We start from the raw sequence: 20093 nt of genomic DNA on the forward strand, positions 1-20093 counted from the left end.
CGAACTAACTGGACAACCTAACTGACTAACTGGCTATCTGGCTAACTGACCCTCAGGTCCGCAGGGGCAATCCTAAATACTGGCGGCTAAGAGGGCGGTTGCGGTGCATTTCCAGCGAGTCTTGTTGGCCTCTATCGATACTCTCGTAACCCCTATGCCGCATGGTGTGCTGGCGCCAGCATTTACCATTTGGCCATCTGGCTTACCGATATCTGTTTATTCCGAATCAAGAAGGCACACGGTTTTTTGGTCTCTGACACTATGCAGCATTGGCAGCTCAAAATGTTTGTAAGTTATGATTTTGTACTGTACCACACAGCATTACACTACACAATACTACACTGCATTGTTGTACTTGGTGTCGGAACCAAGTTGGATTCCTCACTTGTCTGGATGTTTAGGCTGCGGCGAGCTGAGGTGCGACCCAGAATGCACAAGGGCTGCGCTACTGTGCCACCCAAGGTCTGCCTAGATACTGGGATATGGCTGTCAGGCTGTGAGGAAATCCTTCACTGGTACTCTCCGAGGTTCACCTCCTCACTGCTTCCAGACGGTTGCTGTAAGTCGATGTTCTGCCGTGGCGCGTTTCGTTACCATGACGTATGGGCTCTCCATCGAAGTCTTTCAGTCACGTAGGCTTGCAGTTCATAAGCTGATATTTTAGATGGCAACGAGTACAGCTTATACCGCAATTATTCACTACTTATCATATCACAGACTGCATTACAAAATGTGTTCCTGTCCTGGTATGTAAAATCTTGTCTAATGGCACATTCTCAGACAAGCATTTGTGACTGTGTCACGTCCAGAATGAGGCGGAGTCGATGTCGTGGAGGAAAAACTCCCCCTTGGAGTATTTTCCGCAACGCTCCGTGTTGACAGCCTATCGTAGCCTTGTCAGATTTCGGTAGTATGCTCCCGCGACGGTTTTCCCAATCAGGAGACGCAGTAGAATGCTCATGTAACAAGTTCCCACTTAGAGGAATAAGACGTTAGTACCACACCAGGTAATTCCCAGAAATACACACAGCAACATCTTGTCGGATGCTTGTCTCGCCTTTTTCGGCAGTGGTGAATATACACGCTTCACTCTCGAGATAACGGTGACTGGACACCTAAAGAAGTGATGTGGATTGGCCTGACACAGCTGCAACATTCCCGCTGTTTACTTGCTTTGCTGAGCTTTGAATGCTTGTAGAAGTGGCGGAAGCAAGCGGGCAGGATATTAAACTGATTTCACTTCTTCCACTATGGCGTCGATTGCTGCATGTCTATCTTCGAGCACCGGCGTCTCCACTTCTTTTAAGATAGCTGGTTCCTCATACAGAGAAGGTCAGCCACTCCGCTGTTCGTCGTTCAGACTTGTTGGGCCTTACTGGAAGCGACAGCGCCATTTAGATGGCGCATTGCACTATTGCCGTACTTCCATCAGCCAAGTTCCCCCTTAAATGATAAAAATGAATTCCCACACAATACTCGGCTACATAAATGGGCTGCGCCATTTCCCTCTGAGTCCTCTAGCAGTCTGTGCATGGATATCATTGTATACCAGCATTGCACACATATACTTACAAACAGACAAAAATGAATAACGTCACTACACTGCCGGAAAAAACTAATACACTTGGGAAGACGGTTTCGATTTTGATCCGGAGACAGCATATGCCACCCAGGGGATAGTAGTTGTACTGATTACGGTTTCAATGTCGTCCTACAACTCATAGCATAGTGGCATAGCTACCAGAGTGCCACTTGTGTCTGTCCATCTGTAAGAAACGCCGACAGTCACAAGGTTCGGTTTGGTTCATACGTTTGAAGCAAGCAGGCAACCATTCCACAGAGATGCAATCGTGTTCCCTGCAGCCAACTGAGCGAGTTTGAAAGGGGTCAGCCGGCCGCGGTGTCCAAGCGGTTCTAGTCGCTGCAGTCCGGAACCGCGCCACTGCTACGGTCGCAGGTTCGAATCCTGCCTCGGGCATGGATGTGTGTGATGTCCTTAGGTTAGTTAGGTTTAAGTAGTTCTAAGTTCTAGGGAACTGATGATCTCAGATGTTAAGTCCCATAGTGCTCAGAGCCATTTGAACCATTTTTGAAGGGGGTCAAATTGTGCCCTTTTGGGTGGTAGGATGATCTATTCGGAGAACTGCGACATAATTTGGAAGTGCTGCGTCAGTTCCGCGACGACGCTTTTATCAGTGTTCACGTGAACATTCTGACAGCCGTAGACGAGGTTCTGGACATCCGCGCAGCATAAACGCCCACCAGGATCGTCGTAATGTAGGTGCAGCAGTGGCAGATTGTACAAGTGCCAAAGAACAGATAACAAGGGTTTTGAGCCCAGACGTGACAACACGAACTGTTGTTGGCAGTGGGAGTAGGCATGGACATCTCTAGCCCGTCTCCATTCACTCCACAGCATTGACGCGTACGGCTGGTCTGGTGCTGTATCACTTAGAAGATGAAATGGCGCGTCGTGGTCTTCACCCATTAAATGCCAAATTGTGTTTTTTTTTTAAATTTCCTGAGAAAGTCTGTTTATTTGTGCAAAAGATTTGAACCTGACATGCCACTTTTATCTGCAGAATACGTTTTTCAAAGTATAGAAGGTTTTTTTTCAGAAGTTCCAAATGGGGATCGTGGCAGATGACACGAAAAAAAAGGAATAACTATAAACGTATTTTATTTGCGATAATATTTTACAGTTCTGTTTATTTTTAATTATTTGGACATAAATTACATTACATTTCGTATGAACTTATATTTTACATTTGTGTAAGTAAACATTTTATTGATGCCACTGTACCATACATTCCATATGTAAGCCTACATTACATTTTACACATTGTTTTCTCACGTTCCTCTTGTATATCACACATTTTCTTTGTTTTCCTTCACAAGTCCGTTCTAGATAATGTCCCAAAGGATTTTTTCTCACTGTTTCTGGAAGACATTTCTTGGTCTTTTTCTGTAGTGATGGTCTACTATGACTTTTAGGATTAGAAATAGACTCTGTTGTTTTGCCTCATAAACTCTGAAACGGGTATATTGCTGTTAGCATGGTAGTATAATACATAAGCATTCACTACTGCAGTATCAATTATGTTTGCGAATATGGGAAAATACCATTTCTTTCCACGTATTTTTATTCTATATTTATTTATATATCAGTCAAGTTTGTTCACTCCTGCCATGAATTTGCTGTAGAGATGTATACAAGGAGGCTGGGGTATTTTCATATCTTTCTTGTCCAATCTGTATCATATACTTACTTTCTTCTCTGGATATATGCCTTGATGGTTTGGCAAGACTCGTACACATTTATTATCTTTCAATGCAGCACAGAATATTTTGTTTTTGAAATCAAGTCTGTAATAGATAGCTCCACGAGGTTCCTCTCTGAATTCATTATCTAACTTGAGAGGGCATTTATTTATCCGGTTTGATCAAACTGTTTCTGTTGCTGCTACATTTCGGTGTGTTAAGGTTCTCATTAGATCAAAACTCGTGAAAAAAATATAAAAAAAGAAAATGTGGCTAGAGGGATTGTTCACTTCAGATATTTTACTCAGAATAACATTTTTCGAAAACACCAAACGTCATATAATTTTAATTCATTTTGTTAATGAGGGGGCATATCTTGAAATCTGCGGATGCCAAATTATTATCTGTCAGTTTAGATTTGTCGTTTAAGTGCAAATTTTTCTTTATTTCTAAGTACCTGTTTCTGGATAAACATTTCTGACACTTCTAATGTCGCAGTCTTTATCTTCGCGCTAATACATTTGCTCCTGAGGCAAAGAAGGGTAACCTGTAAGGCAGTACAAATTTTCCAAGGCAGTCTACCGAAAACGTACATTCATGCCTGTTATTCTGTGTAGCATATCTGACACTTTGACAGTGAAATTCATTATTTCTCGGTCAAACAGAATTTCGAAAATTTCGATCGTTGATTTTCCATTGAGAAAAGTTACTTGATCCCAAGCTCTGTTTATATCGCCATCATGCCCAAATGTCTTTACCTAATCAGTCTGCACTTTTTGCCAGTCAGAAACTATTTTAATCATTTTCAAGTCACACTTCTTTGACCGTTTAGGCCGTGAAGCACTAGAGTCTTTCTTTACCAGAGGTTCTGTATCGGTGTCCGCCACTGCAATTGCACTTGAATGAACATCCAGCTTACCAGGAACATCGATCGTTAGGATAAGTGTCTCCCAAATGTAGTCATCGAATTCTTCAACATCGGAAACACGATCTACAGTGTCAGGGGGAAGCTCTACAATATCTATCACACCATCATCATTATCTTCGGTGAGAAAGTTAGGATCATAAATCATATCTGCTACTTCGGCTAGTGTGAATAACTTTCTGGTTCCCATATCTAAAAAAAATTAAAAACTAGAAAATAAAAGATGCAATGACTGTGATTTTATTAAAGTACTTCGCATCAGATACGATCCCCAAATTGGTATCGCTTTAAAACATGCAATAAAACAATATTTATTAGTAATAAATGGACGAAGAAACATTTGTGAGCTACTGTAACCTACAAATTTACAATATGATCGCATCATTTGGCGGAATAATAAAAATAATGCAAAAATAACACAATTGAAAAACGATAATATTCGTATTACATGACTTACGGTTTATTCAACTTTACACAAGAAACCAAACGCAATATTTTGATTTTGCTCTGTCACTCACTTCAGTGGGACTTTTGTCAAATATTATAAGCTATTCAGCATTAAAACAAAGACACTGCTCTCAGCTGATGGGACAAAAACTATCCACTCCACAAATGGGAATCGTGAGAGTTAGTGGGTTAAGCGAAGAAAGCAGATTCTGCCTGCACGCAAGTGATGGTCGACTTAGAGTACATTCGTCCAAGACACAATGGCCCAACCCGAGGCAGTATAGTCTGGGATGCGACAAGCTACAACTCTCGTTCACCTTCTGTGTGTCTGGAGACACACTGATTACCGTTTGATGAATGCAGAATGTCGTTAGACCCGTTCTTTTGCCGTTCTTGAAACAAGAACATGATACGTGATGTGTTGTTCTAACAGGATAATGCTCGCATGCACACTGCCCTTGAAACTCGACGTGCTGTGCAAGACGTGCGGCAACATGTCTGCCCAGCACGAAATCCGGACTTTTCTCCAGTCGAGCATGTCTGGCATATGATGGGACTCGGGAGATTCGTCAACCAAAACTTCTTACAGCAACAAGCCGAGCAGTCGTGGAATAACGTATCCCAGGACAGTATTCGCCATCTGTACGATAGACTGGTTGTCAGAATCACCGCCTGCAGTGCCGCCTGTGAAGGCTACATTGTGGTGTCACCGCCAGACACCACATTTGCTAGGTGGTAGCCTTTAAACCAGCCGCGGTCCGGTAGTATACGTCGGACCCGCGTGTTGCCACTATCAGTGATTGCAGACCGAGCGCCGCCACACGGCAGGTCTAGAGAGACTTCCTAGCACTCGCCCCAGTTGTACAGCCGACTTTGCTAGCCATGGTTCACTGACTAAATACGCTTTCATTTGCCGAGACGATAGTTAGCATAGCCTTCAGCTACGTTATTTGCTACTACCTAGCAAGGCGCCATGTTCAGTTACTATTGATATTGTGAATCATGTACCGTCCAGAGCGACGTTCGTCATTAATGGATTAAAGTTAAGTATTCCACCAGCTACGTCCGTTTTTCTAAATTTTAATTTCCTTGTCCTGTTCCAGACCTCACGCCAGCCTGCGTGAGCTAAATCGCGTGCCTTTCGGCCTCCTCTAGTAACACGGTGTTGGCTCTCCTGCCAACCACAACATACTTAATCATCATCATCATCAGTTTAATGCTATATTAGCAGGTCCTTTGCCTCTCCATTTTCTGCTATCCATTGCTTCCTTGTTAAGGCTGCTGTATGTTGTACCGTACACCACGTCATCCAGTATCTGAAATCTCTTCCTTCCTCGCTTCCTTTTCCCTTCTACATAACCTTCTAAAATTGTTTTTATCAGTCGGCAATTATTTCTTAATATGTGCCAAATCCAACATCTTTTTCTTCTTTTTATTACATCTCTCCCACTCTTTTCAGTTCCTCTTCATTTTTTACTCTGTCCCTCCAACTTATTCTTTCTATCCTCCGTCATGTCCACGTCGCAAAAGCCTCCAGCCTTTCTCTGTCTTTCTTTCTAAAAGTCCATGTTTCAGCGCCATACAGAATAACACGCCATATAAGACATTTTATGAATCTTCCCCTGAGTTCTCTGTCCAGACTGATGCACAAAGTTCTCATTTTCTTATAGAATGCCTCTTTTGCCATTGCTATCCTTGTTCTAACTTCTGTGCTGCAATCCAGTCGGTATCTACCCTGCTTCTAAGATACTTAAGACTTTGCACCTATTCTAATATTTCTCCATTCAGCACAATTTTTATTTCTTTATTTCCTCGTAGTTCCAGTACTTTTGTTTTTTGTGTTAATTCTCATTCCATAATTTTTTCCGTTAGCTTCAATGGTGTCCACTAAATCCTGTAATTCTTTTTCCACTGTGGCGAGAAGGACCATGTCATCAGCAAACCTCAAACACCATACTCTTCTTCCTTCAATTTCTACTCCTTTGTCATCTAATGAGCATTGGTCAATCATATTTTGCAAATAGAGGTTGAAAAGAGTAGGTGATAGACAGCATCCCTGTCTTACTCCTTCTCCTAGTCCGATCCAAATTGTACTTTCTCCTCTCACTTTAACTGAGGCTTTTTGATTAATATACAATGCGTTTACAAGTCTTCTGGTTTTCCAGTCTACTCTCATTTCCCTCAGTATAGAAGGCTATACCACGTACTAATATTGGTGTTTCAGCATGGGTCAATACCTAGCACCTCAGGACCGCTTGTGCTAATGGTGTGCAAATGTAACCATTTCATGTACTCCATATGCACTGTAGCTACAATAAATTGTGAGTGAATTGGAAATCTCTAAAAGGGCTTAGTAACTTTTTTCGGCAGTGTATTTTCTCGAAAATCTTCATGGGAACCCTTCGTACTTATTACATACTTAAAGAAAAAGAGGGGGATGCTAATGTTCCTTCCATCGACCCTAAATGAAATTGCCCTTAGGGATGTGGAATAAATATAACACAAATCTCTAAAATGGTACCAAGAAATTCGTAACTTTTTTGTAAATATACATACACTAAGGCGTATAAGGTCACACTTACGCTATTGGCATCTCAAATCATCATACAGAAATCAGTTTACCAGTTAATATTGAACATCCCTGCCTAGGTCTCCCTCTAGAATTTTCACCTCCAGACTGCCCTCAGTTACCAAACTTACTAGTATTTTATGCCTCAAGATGCGTCCTATGAGTCGATTCCTTCTTTTAGTTAAATGATGCCACAAATTTCATTTAATCTTCATCATTCTTCAGCAGTACCACATACCAAAAGCTTCTAATCTCTTCTTGTCTGAACTGCTTACAGCCCGAGTTTCACTACGATACAAGGCTACAACCCAGACAAATGCCTTCAGAAACGACTTACTAACGCATTTATATTAGACGTTACAAAATTCTTATTCTTCGGAAATGCTACTCTTACTATTACTAGTCTGCATTCTGTACCCAGTCTACTACTACCACCATCAGTTCTTTGGTGGCCAAATTGCAAAACTCATCTACTGCTTTTAGGGTTTCGTTACCCAATATACTTTCTTCACCATCGCCCGACCAAATTCGAATACCTTCCTTTACCCCTGCGTTACCTTTGTTGTAAAAGGCTATTTCGCCTGTCTCACGTGTCGAATATCAAGTGGGATAATTTTGTCTTGGCTGGCTCAACCAAGAATCCCAATAATATATGGGAATTTAGCGTATTCCACAGGGCTTGTTTCCGCTTCGGCCCTTGATTCTTCATCAAATTTATCTACCATTTTTCATTCGTCTGTAAAGAACTCGTGTTAGTATTTTACAACCGTGACTCATTAAACTCATAGTTCGGTGATGTTTACGCCTGTCAACACCTACTTTCTTTGGTTTTGGAATTATTATATTGTTCTTGAAGTCTGAGGGTATTCGCATGTCTCATATATCTTGCTCACCAGATGGAAGAGTTTTGTCACGACTGGCTCTCCCAAGGCTACGAGTTGTTCTAACGTAATGGTGTCTACTCCCGGGGCCTTGTTTCGACTTAGGTCTTTCAGTGCTCTGTCAAATTCTTCACGCTGTATCATATCTTTCTTTTCATCTTTAGCTACGTCATCTTCCATTTCCGTAATACTGCCCTCAAGTACATCGTACCTATATAGACAATCTATATACTCCTCCCATCCTTCTGCTTTCCCTTCTTTGCTTATGACTGGTTTTTCATCTGAGCTCTTTATATTCATACAGGTGGTTCTCTTTTCTCTTTAACTTTCCTGTAGGCAGTGTCGACCTTACCTCTAGTGATATATGTCTCTACATCCTTACATTTGTCCTCTACCCATGCCTGCTAAGCCATTTTGCACTTCATACCGATCTCTTTTCTGAGGCGTTTGTATTTCTCTTCGTCTGCTTCATTTGCTGCATTTTTATGTTTTCTCCTTTCATCAATTAAATTCAGTATCTCTTCTGTTAGCCAAGGATTTCTACTAGCCCTCGTCTTCTCACCTACTTGATAATGTGCTGCTTTCTCTATTTCGTCTCTGAAAGCTACCAATTCTTCTTCTTCTTCTGTATTTCATTCCCCTGTTCTTGTCAACCGTTTCCTAAAGCTCTCTCTGAAACTGTATGCAACCTCTGTGTCTTTCAGTCTATCCAAGTGCCATCTCCTTAAATTCCTGCCTTTTTGTAGATTTTTCAGTTTTAATCTACAGTTCATAACCAATAAATTGTGATCAGAGTCCACATCTGGAAATGCTTACAATTTAAAACCTGGTTCGTAAATCTCTGTCTTACCATTACATAATGTGTCTGAAACCTTGCAGTGTCTCCAGGCCTCTTCCACGTATACAGTGGACATACATAAGATTTGATAAATTTTGGCACATAGCGAGAGGCACATATAAAGTCAAGTATCCGTCGCTCTATACCGAACAGAGTAGATCAGAAAACAGCTAATAAAATACCAAATACTGTCCGTCTTGCACTTCCCGGCGACCAGTAACACACGGAAGTACATAGAGAGATCTGTTACGAGACAGTGGAGGCCTTCAAGTAACAGCGCTGTCAGTTGAGAACTCTGGTTGTGTGACTGAAACTGCAACGCGACATAGCAGTAAGCGTGATCAGTGCCCTAGGCTGCCTAGTTAGGCAAGGTGCGACCGCGCGTCCTCTAACGCTCTCCAGCCCGCCGGTCAACGGACTCTGCTGCTCGCGCAGCGATCGCCGCTGCGGCAGGTAGCGAGCTGTCGCCACGCGCTTAGTTCACGAGGCCTTACCTGAGCTACGCTGCCTTCTGACCAGATTTGTGGGACGCGCCGACAGCCGCCTATTGCCACGCGTAATTGCCGCCGCTGTTACTTTCTCCTTACTCTTTTTCGCTCAGCTTCTATTTAGTTGTTCGTCGACTTTATGGCCCATCCAGCGGACGGAGAATTTCATCTTCGATTTTTCTGAGTATACGATGCAGACACCGTCAGATGATCTGAGGCTATGTTACTATTTAAGATGTCAATCTGTTTGGACAGAAATCGCCTGAAAGGGTTTATTTATGTTATTCCAGTGCTACTCAACGTTGTAACGTACGCTGAGGTGACAAAAGTCTAGGTTAGCCATGTAGATGGCGGTAACATCACTTACACGAGATAAAATAAAATGTAAATGTCGAGTGACTGGAGCTTCCCGTCGGGTAGACCGTTTGCCGAGTGCAAGTCTTTCGATTTGACGCCACTTCGGCGACTAGCGCGTCGATGGGGATGACATGATGATGTTTAGGACAACACAATACCAAGTCCAGTGGCGGTAAAAATGTCCGACCCTGCCTGAAATCGAACCCGTGCCCTTAGGATTAATATTCTGTAGCGCTGACCACTTTTTTCTTTTTCTTTTTTTTTTAAATCTCATTTTGCTCTATATTGGTCGATGAATTTGTTCGTAGCGGACGTCCGATGACAGCCGTTTAGGTCCTTTGTTAATCCGTTCACTCATGTTGTTATATTGCAGAGGGTAGCTAACCCTCTGACCGAGCACGCTGAGCTACCGTGCCGGCCACTCAGGTACTGGGGACAGACACATATACGAGGTAAGATTAGTGCATTGGCCGGGCTGTCGTTTGTACTCAGTTGATTCATGTGAAAAGGTTTCAGACATGATTATGGTCGCTCGACAGGAATTAACAGACGCGGAATGGTAGTTGGAGCTATAGGCACAGGACATTCCATTTCGAAAATCGTTAGGGAATTCAATATTCTGAGATTCACAGTGGCAAGAGTGTGGCAAGACTACCAAATTTCAGAGATTACCTCTCACCACAGTCAACGTAGTGGCCGACGGCCTTTACTTAAAGACGGAGAGCAGCGGCATTTGCGTAGAGTTGTCAGTGCTAACTCGGCGTAAGATAAACTCGTAAATCAATATGGGACGTGCGACGAACATATCCGTTAGGACAGTGCAGCGAAATCTGTTTTTGATAGGCTACGGCAGCAGACGACCGGTACCTCTAATACCGAGAACCACATCCTCTTGCACTGATGCATGCCTGTATTCGTCGTGGCATACTGTCCACAAGCTCATCAAGGCACTGTTGGTCCAGATTGTCCCACTCCTCAACGGCGATTCGGCGTAGATCCCTCAGAGTGGTTGGTGGGTCATGTCGCCCATAGGCAGCCCTTTTCAGTCTATCCCAGACATGTTTGATAGGGTTCATGTCTGGAGAACACGCTCGCCAAACTAGTCGAGCGGTGTTGTTATCCTGAAGGAAGCCATTCACAAGAGGTGCACGATGGGGGCGCGAATTGTCGTCCATGAAGGCGAATGCGTCGCCAGTACGCTGCCGATATGGTTTCACTATCGGTCGGAGGATGGCATTGACGTATCGTACAGCTGTTGCGGCGCCTTCCATGACCACCAGCGGCGTACGTCGGCCCCACATAATGCCACCCCAAAACAGCAGGGAACATTTGCCTGGACAGCGTGTCTAAGACGTCCTACATGACCGGGTTATCTGAAAACATGTCTCCGACGATTGTCTAGTTGAAGGCACATGCGGCACTCATCGGTAAAGATAACGTGATGCCAATCCTGAGGGGTCCATTCGGCATGTTGTTGGGCCCATCTGTACCGCGCTGCATGGTGTCGTGGTTGCAACGATGGACCTCGCCATGGACGTCGGGAGTGAATTTGCGTTTCATGCAGCCTATTGCGCACAGTTTGAGTCGTAACTAGACGCCCTGTGGCTGCACGAAAACCATTATTCATAATGGTGGCACTGCTATCAGTGTTCCCTCGAGCCATAATCCGTAGGTAGCGGTCATCCACTGCAGGAGGAGCCCATGGGCGGTCTGAGCAAGGAATGTCATCGACAGTTAATGTCACTCTGTATCTCCTCCATGTTCGAACATCGTTCTTTTCACTCAGAGGCGCCTGGATACTTCCTTTGTTGAGAACCCTTCCTGGCACAAAGTAACAATGCGATCGAACCGCGGTATTGATCGTCTAGGCATGGTTGAACTACAAACAATACCAGCCAGATACCTCCTTCCTGGTGGAATGACTGGGACTGATCGGCCGTCGGACCTCCTCCGTCTAATAGGCGCTGCCCATGCATGGTTTTTTACATCATTGGGCGAATTTAGTGAAATCTCTGAACAGGCAAACGGACTGTGTTTGTGATACAATATCCACAGTCAACGTCTATCTTCAGGAGTTCTGGGAACCGGGATGATACAAAACTTTTTTTGATGTAGGTAAAACATTTTTATTTTCGCTCTGGTTTCCATTTCGTGACCGATCAGCGGTTAGAAAAAATAGCCCTCGTAGCTTTTTTGCGGTTGGGTAGAATGTGTGCCTGTGAGGTTGCTGCTCCCATTATGAAACGCAGTCGTTCTCGTAACTCTGTTCTATGGAAAAAAGGTCAAGACACATAACCTCTCCAAATCGCCAGTTACTTCTGATTTCACGAAAACTGTCACGCTGACGCTCCACACAGACATTTACGTGGGTTAATACACAAATAGATACCCACTTAAACTAAGTGTACTTCTGTAACTTTAGGTATACCTTGACAACAGGCAGTGGAGACGACGTGTGGCCATTGTTTGTTGCAGCAGTGTCTTCGCCGACGCCGACCGTGGGCGTGGTGTCGTCGCCGCCCATGTCGTCACCCGGGGGCGGCGGAGGCGGCGCCGGGGGCGGCGCGGCTTCGGCGGGCCCGCAGCAGCTGCGCGAGCTGTACGCCGCGGCCGCTGCCGCCGCAGCCGCCGCCTCGGCCGCTGCCTCCGCCTCCGCCTCGTCGGCGCCGGGCGCGGGGGCGGCGCCGCCCCCCGGCTCCGCGGCGCACCACCCGCTGGCGTCGCTCGTGTCGCAGCAGCGCCTGCTCGAGCTGTCGCGCCTCGGTCTGCGCCACTACGACCTCGCCTCGCACGTCCTCACCCAACAGGGCGCCGTCTCCAAGCTGCTCGGTGCGTACCCTTCACACTTCACACACACACACGGGAGGCGCTGGCACTGCAGGAGTTCAGAAAAATGCCCGCGTGCGGTGAGGCGTGGAACGGGGAAAAAATCGCTTCTTTCTGCCCCAGTGCTACCTGTGGTCTGCTTTACGGCCGTCCGAAACATAACCTTACTAGTATAATTCATATTATATCACACTTATTTGCGCACAGCACCAGCGAGCTCACTAAATTTGACGTCAGAAATTATCGGTGAATGTTCACACATGCTGTTTATTGGCTAAATCGGTTTTGACAGTTAATTAGTTTTTAGTCGCCCATATTACTCGTACTTCTTAGTCGATGGCTGCGTCACAACGCAGTACGAGTGACTATCCTCAGTGTTCCTAATAGACGATTTCTTGAGGACATGCCCACTCCTACTCAGTCTGGCGCGTCCACTGTCTAAGAAGAAGGTGCGAGCATTAACTAATACCTTCTGTAGTCTTACTAGTAGACTTCATGATCAGCCTCCTTGGTTTCCTTGTCCGCCGTTTATAGTCACCCGTTTTCTTGTCAAAGAGGAAAAATGAACATGCACACATCCATCCTCATTGTAAGCAAGAAATGGTCGTTACCAACGGCTGTGTTTTAATTGAATAATCGTGGTGAAAAAAGCAATACATCAGTTGCATATAAAAGTATTAACTAACGGTTGATGCAGTAGCTCCTGCAGCAACATGCAGAGAAGTAGAGAATTTGACCTATATTATTCCAGAAGCACCAGTGCACTGAGTGTAAACCAAGTAAATGATTTCACTTCGTGCTGAAGCGCAGAAAGCATCGTACTTCATCCTATTTCCAGGCTTTAATCAAGCAGTGAAGCCTTACATTGATTAACACGGGTTAATCATGCGGATGTCGGTGGACAGGAAAAACCACACCACCACCATGACATTTTGAGAACCCCACATTTGAATCGATAACCGAAATATACTGAGCATCAAATATTTATAGTTACTCAAGCTAACAAATATTGTGTACTGAAATTACAAACAGTGAGCTAGAATTGCTCGTCATGTTTCACTAGTTAATAGACATATCGATCTACGAAAGATTACGAAGTGAATATGTTACGATATGTAGGAATCCACCACAAGGTTGAGATGAGAAGCAAGAGAGGGAAAGAGGGGGAGGGAGGAGGGGGGAGGGAGCGACAGAGAGAGAGAGAGAGAGAGAGAGAGAGAGAGACAAAGAGAGAGAGAGAGAGAGAGAGAGAGAAGAGAGAGAGAGAGAGAAATGTAAGTGGTGTGGAACGACAGTGAAAGATGACAACGTGACATCTGGCAAAAGTGTGATGGTATCTAAACGTTAAGGTTATAACTATTGATCTATATTAGAGGCAGATAATACACATCTAATTCTCTGAACTCTCAGAACAAGATTTTCGCCAACATGGCGCCCAGCACGGGGTCTCTTGTGGTGGACACTGAACAGCCGATGCAGTCAGTATTGGCTGCTGCAATAAAATGATGCTGCTGGGTCCTATTTAAAGGCAGATCCAGCAATGAGATAGAATAATATTGGTGTTGGCACGGTTTTCACATCATAGTTATGTTTTCACATGTTCATGATGTATGGAAAAGAGGGGTAAGACAGAACAGTGGGTTGATAGCGGGTACTGTATTTCTGACGGCACTATTTACGCACTTCGGTCGAGAGCTACAGAATAACACTCCACCATTAAAGAATAAAGAGCAACCACATTGGCGTCTTGCTGCTGTTCAGTTCGCAGCATCAGTGAAGGAGGATTTGTTGTACTATCAATTGACTAATGTTATTTTGGTTTTAAACTCTTTATACTTTCACAGTCATTACATTTGTAAAACTCTATTTCGTCAGGGATATTAGATAAATAGTAAGTATATATACACTAGCTTTCAACAGGGATTTTGTTCAGCAACAGCGTGCTCTTGTTCCGTTTTTATAACCTGTACATTCAGGGTTAGGCTGGGTACGTGGAGTGTGAGAAAGACCGGACGGTACCATACCCGAGTAATATTGCGCTGGAAACCTTGTCTTTCTTTCTTTTTGGCAGTGTTAACTACGGCGAGGATTCACTACAGGAAGACAAACAGACGATCATGGCGCCAATAGACCATGGAAGAAGCAATAGACGAAGTGTTATCGGGTGGGTGGGTTATTTCAAAGCTACAAGCATCTCCAAAGTTCCACAAAGCACCGTAGGAGATGTATTAAAACAAACTACGGCAAATCAACTAACATCTAACGAAGTGACTGTTGAAGGACCATTGGGGCCGTACCATCTTGTATTCTCAGGACAACAAGAAAAAGAATTATTCGATGATGTATTAACACTTGAGAGTAGCCTTTTTGATTTAGTTTAGAAATATCTCAGAAGATTAGCAAACCATCTCGCAATCGAAAATAATTGGAACGATGAAACGAACGTAGCCGGAACGAACTGGTTATGTGGTTTTCCAAACGAACATAAGGACAAAGTTGCTTTACGATTTCCAGAAAACAATTCGACATCAAGAGCCATGGATTTCAGTAAACAGACTGTTGACAACTTTTTGATTGTTAGAATGTGTGTATGACAAGCATACACTTTCTCCTTGTATCATGTACAATAACAGCGAAACAGAAATAACAACTGTTTCTAATAAGCCATCAAAAGTTCTTGCTTTACGATGGAAATAATAGATTGAATCATAGGCACTAGCAGAGGGTGGTGCTTTAGTTACCGCTGAAATTTTCATCAACGCAGCCGGCAACTTTATGTCAACAATATTTATTTTTCCTCGAAAGAAAGAAAACTTGCTCACTGATGGAGGGCCACCAGGTACCTTTGCTCAGTACCATCCTTCTGGATGGAGGCAAATTGAAATTTTAGTGTACTGGTTTGGGAAGTTTATTAAACTTTTTGAACCATCTGCAGATAAACCAGTTCTATTGATTTTCGGCGGACACACCAGATGCACAAAAAGCCTCGATCTGATCAACTTGGTCCTAGAAAACAATGTTACTTTCCTGTGCTTGCCTCCACATAGCTCGCACACCATGCAGCCCCTGGACGTGTCCTTCATGGTTCGTAAGCGGCTTGAAATACATCCTGGAAGGGCTATGACGGAGCATCAGCCAGTTCGCATGGTGCTGCGTTCCTTCAAGTAACAGGAACGCAAACCGCAGTAAAAGGGTTCAAAAAAAGAGGAATTTATCCACTCAAAAGAAATATTTCAATAGACCACTTGTTTGCCCTTAAATGATCACCGGTAGGTCCGGTTCTCCATGGTAACTACTATTCCAGAAAAGAGCCTTTTTCTAGAACAAAACCCTGCTGTAGAACAGGAACTACTTCCACTGCAAAATCTCATTCCAGAAGTGGACCCAGTTGCAACAGAAAATCCTGCACCACAAACATAGAATAATCCCTAAATCTCTATTTAATCTTCTATATCTTTTAGAAAACAAGAACGTTGAATCGTTTACGAATGAGCCCTGCTGCGCTAAAAGTCTGCCAACCTCGCCGGTGTTTGCTGTGTTATCTGAAGATATAATCCCTCCACATCCAGCTGCAAAGAAGAAAACAACAAATGGCAAAAGAAGAGGAAAACTGTCATTTTAACATGCACCATGTAAAACTGAATTGTAATATCGATTTAAAAAAAAAAAAAACATGAGAAAATGGTACCAAGAAAGATTAAGTTGTTTCTCGGTGTCTCAGAAATGCAAAAAAGGCCATCATCAACGAAAATAAACCAAAAGGAGACGCATGTGAAGAACGGACATAGAAAAGCGAGGTCAACAAAATATTGTCACTCCTTTGAGAATTCTGAGATTCTGTGGATTAAGACGATAAAAACTAATCACATGCCAACTGCTCGTATGGTAACGATGTATTTTCAGACTCAGAAGAAGGTGAAGGTCTGAGACAATGCGGCCAATATCTTTTCTGGGCTCATGAAAACTGCAATGACGCAGATGATGAGGACTCTTACTTTCCTTGTGAATTTTATGAATAATATTGTTAGTTAGATTACAGTTCAATAAGCATTTCTGCACTTTTCCACTGAAAATTTTGTTTTTCTATATTACCATGAAGTTAGTAGATATACCCGCTCATTCTCCAGTAGGGGGGTAAAACTGATGAGTTGACTTTCCCTATAAAAGAACCTCTCTTTAAAAGTTACCGAAGCTATGATTTCCAGGAATAATATATTGTACCCAATTAAACAATGATTATTGTTACTAAATGTGATAATATATAAGTTGAACAGTTTAGCTCCGCAGGACCATGGAGTGTTCGTTACCCGATCTTAACCCAGTTTCGGTTCTAGGCGCTACAGTCTGGAGCCGCGCGACCGCTACGGGCGCAGGTTCGAATCCTGCCTCGGAAATGGATGTGTGTGTTGTCCTTAGGTTAGTTAGGTTTAAGTAGTTCTAAGTTCTAGGGGACTGATGACCTCAGCAGTTAAGTTCCACAGTGCTCAGAGCCATTTGAACCATTTTTTTAACCGAGTATCCTTACAAGGAACTTGACAAATCGTGAGTCGATTAGTTTGAACCCGCGAACCCCGACAGATGCTGCTATACTACATCAGAAAATAGAGCATTTCACGATGAAACCCTCCACCACGAAAAGATTACAACAGTCATCTACAGTACTGTCGTTAAGCAGCATCATCTGACTTTGTCAGTTGATGCATTACCTTTACTGTACAAGGTGTTTGTGTACCGCCATGTCAGCAGATGTTTTAACACTATACAGCTACAAGACGGAACGTTTGGACATTCTTCTAAGGCAGATACCCCCCCCCCCCCCCCCCCCCAAACAGTTAGTTCTGCCTCGAGCCAGTTGTTCTCATGGATAGTAACAACATGGATAATAACAACACTGCGATACCGACGATCGAGCCTCGTCCTCTATAGTGGACGAAAGATGCAATAAAAAAACGAACAATGATTTTAATGTCCTAACACTTGTTTCTGTGTTCATGCTGCAGTTACGCCCATTTATCAGGGCACTTCCCAGTATCTAACTGACGGTGAAATCAAATGATATTATTGCGCACGGGACCCACCTGGAGTATGATAATACAGTACTGGCCATTGAAATTGCTACACCTAGAAGAAATGCAGATGATATACGGGTATTCATTACACAAATATATTATACTAGAACTGAGATGTGATTACATTTTCACGCAATTTGCGTGCATAGATCCTGAGAAATCAGTACCCAGAACAATCACCTCTGGCCGTAATAACGGCCTTGATACGCCTGGGCATTGAATCAGAGCTTGGATGGCGTGTACAGGTACAGCTGCCCATGCAGCTTCAATAAAATACCACAGTTCATCAACAGTAGTTACTGGCGTATTGTGACGAGCCAGTTGCTCGACCACCATTGACCAGACGTTTTCAATTGGTGACAGATCTGGAGAATGTGCTGGCCAGGGCAGCAGGTCAACATTTTCTGTATCTAGAAAGGCCCATACAGGACCTGCAACATGCGGTCTTGCATTATCCTGCTGAAATGTAGGTTTCGAAAGGATCGAATGAAGGGTAGATCCGCGGGTCGTAACACATCTGAAATGTAACGTCTACTGTTCAAATTGCCGTCAATGTGAACAAGAAGTGACCGAGACGTGTAAGCAACGGCAACCCATACGATCACGCCGGGTGATACGCCAGTATGGCGATGACTAATACACGCTTCCAATGTGCCTTCATCGCGATGTCGCCTAACACGAATGCGACCATCATGATGCTGTAAGCAGAACCTGGATTCATCCGAAAAAATGACGTTTTGCCATTCGTGCACCCAGGTTCGTCATTGAGTACACCATCGCAAGCGCTCCTGTCTGTGATGCAGCGTCAAGGGTAACCGCAGCCATGGTCTCCGAGCTGATAGTCCATGCTGCTGCAAACGGCATCCAACTGTTCGTGCAGATGGTTGATGTCTTGCAAACGTCCCCATCTGTTGACTCAGGGATCGAGATGTGGCTGCCCGATCTGTTACAGCCATGCGGATAAGATGCCCGTCATCTCGACTGCTAGTGATACGAGGCCGTTGCGATCCAGCAAGGCGGTCCGTATTACCCTCTTGAACCAACCCATTCCATATTCTGCTAGCAGTCATTGGATCTCGACCAACACGAACAGCAATGTAGCGATACGATAAACCGCAATCGCGATAGGCTATAATCCGAGCTTTATCAAAGTCGGAAACGTGATGGTACACATTTCTCCTCCTTACACGAGGCATCACAACAACTTTTCACCAGGCAACGCCGGTCAACTGCTGTTTGTGTATGAGAAATCGGTTGGAAACTTTCCTCATGTCAGCACGTTGTAGGTGTCGCCACTGGAGCCAACCTTGTGTGAATTATCTGAAAAGCTAGTCATTTGCACATCACAGCATCTTCTCGCTGTCGGTTAAATTTCGCGTCAGTAGCACGTCATCTTCGTGGTGTAGCAATTTTAATGGCCAGTGTTGTAAATATGTCCTAACACATGTTTCTGTGTTCATTCTGCAGTCACGCCCATTTATCAGCGCCCTTCCCAGTATCTAAGTGACGGTGAAATAAAATGATATTATTGGGCACGGACCCCACCTGGCGTATGATAATAGTCGAAAGCTAAGGAAGCTACGCATCGTTCGTGCGGGCTCGCAAGCAGAAACAGCGGTGCCACACAGACAAATCAGGGGGGCGCTTCTGCCCTCGGAATGACAGGTGTCTTCCGCGTAGCACGTCTAAACAGCGGCTCGGACAAAACGGCGATAAGCCGGCGGCCGCGCCGCACACTGTGCGAGAGATGCGAGATAAGCGGGCGCGTTAATTGAATGAGCCGCGCGGCCACACCAGGTGGGCGCAGCTCCGCCGGCTGGCTACGCAGGCCCGCTCCACTGCGGCTACGGTTTCCCGTTACGTAACTGCCCACCCCAGCTGCCACCTGCTCACCCGCTACGACGTTCACAATGGCCTAACGCAGCTGCACTGCTTTCAGTCAAACTCTTACTCCTGTCCCAGCCTTAAATGCCTTCATTATTCCTGCTCTGAACGATTTTTCGTAAATCTCACTCCTTCTCCTTACGCCCACTTTCTCGTCGTCCTCCAATTGCTTCCTCCCACATTCCGTCAGCCCTCAAACATCTTCCTTCTCTGTACGCTATGACTGAAAAACATTTTCTTGCGCTTTCAAACGCGTCAGCTTCGTATACATCCAACACGTTTCGGACGAGCGCTGTTTGTCCACTGCGAGCATTAACTGCTTACTGTGAGGTGTATTCATTTAGCACTTGACAACGGCCAAGGAGCACTCGGAGAAACGCTCACAAATTTATAACCACCTGCATCAGCGGGAAGGCAGAGAAAATCTTATTAACCTTCCTTCTTTGTTTCAAATACCCACAGCAAATAGATCGTATGGTTCTGCGTCGAGCTACCAAGCGAGATGGCCATGTCATTAGCACAATGGACTGGTATTTAGAAGCAGTGGG

General features: G+C 44.3%; 1 protein-coding gene across 1 annotated transcript in view; it reads left to right on the plus strand.

Annotated features, from left to right (window-relative positions):
* LOC126355613 (paired box protein Pax-6-like) overlaps positions 1-20093 on the plus strand; it is a 271183-nt gene that overhangs the window by 89056 nt on the left and 162034 nt on the right. The window contains exons 2-3 of the mRNA XM_050005975.1: positions 12242-12384; positions 12466-12595. Of these exons, the coding sequence (XP_049861932.1) occupies positions 12242-12384; positions 12466-12595 (273 nt within the window). The remainder of the gene's footprint in view (positions 1-12241; positions 12385-12465; positions 12596-20093) is intronic.

The sequence above is a fragment of the Schistocerca gregaria genome, chromosome 3 (genome assembly GCF_023897955.1).
Source record: "Schistocerca gregaria isolate iqSchGreg1 chromosome 3, iqSchGreg1.2, whole genome shotgun sequence".
NCBI lineage: Eukaryota > Metazoa > Arthropoda > Insecta > Orthoptera > Acrididae > Schistocerca > Schistocerca gregaria.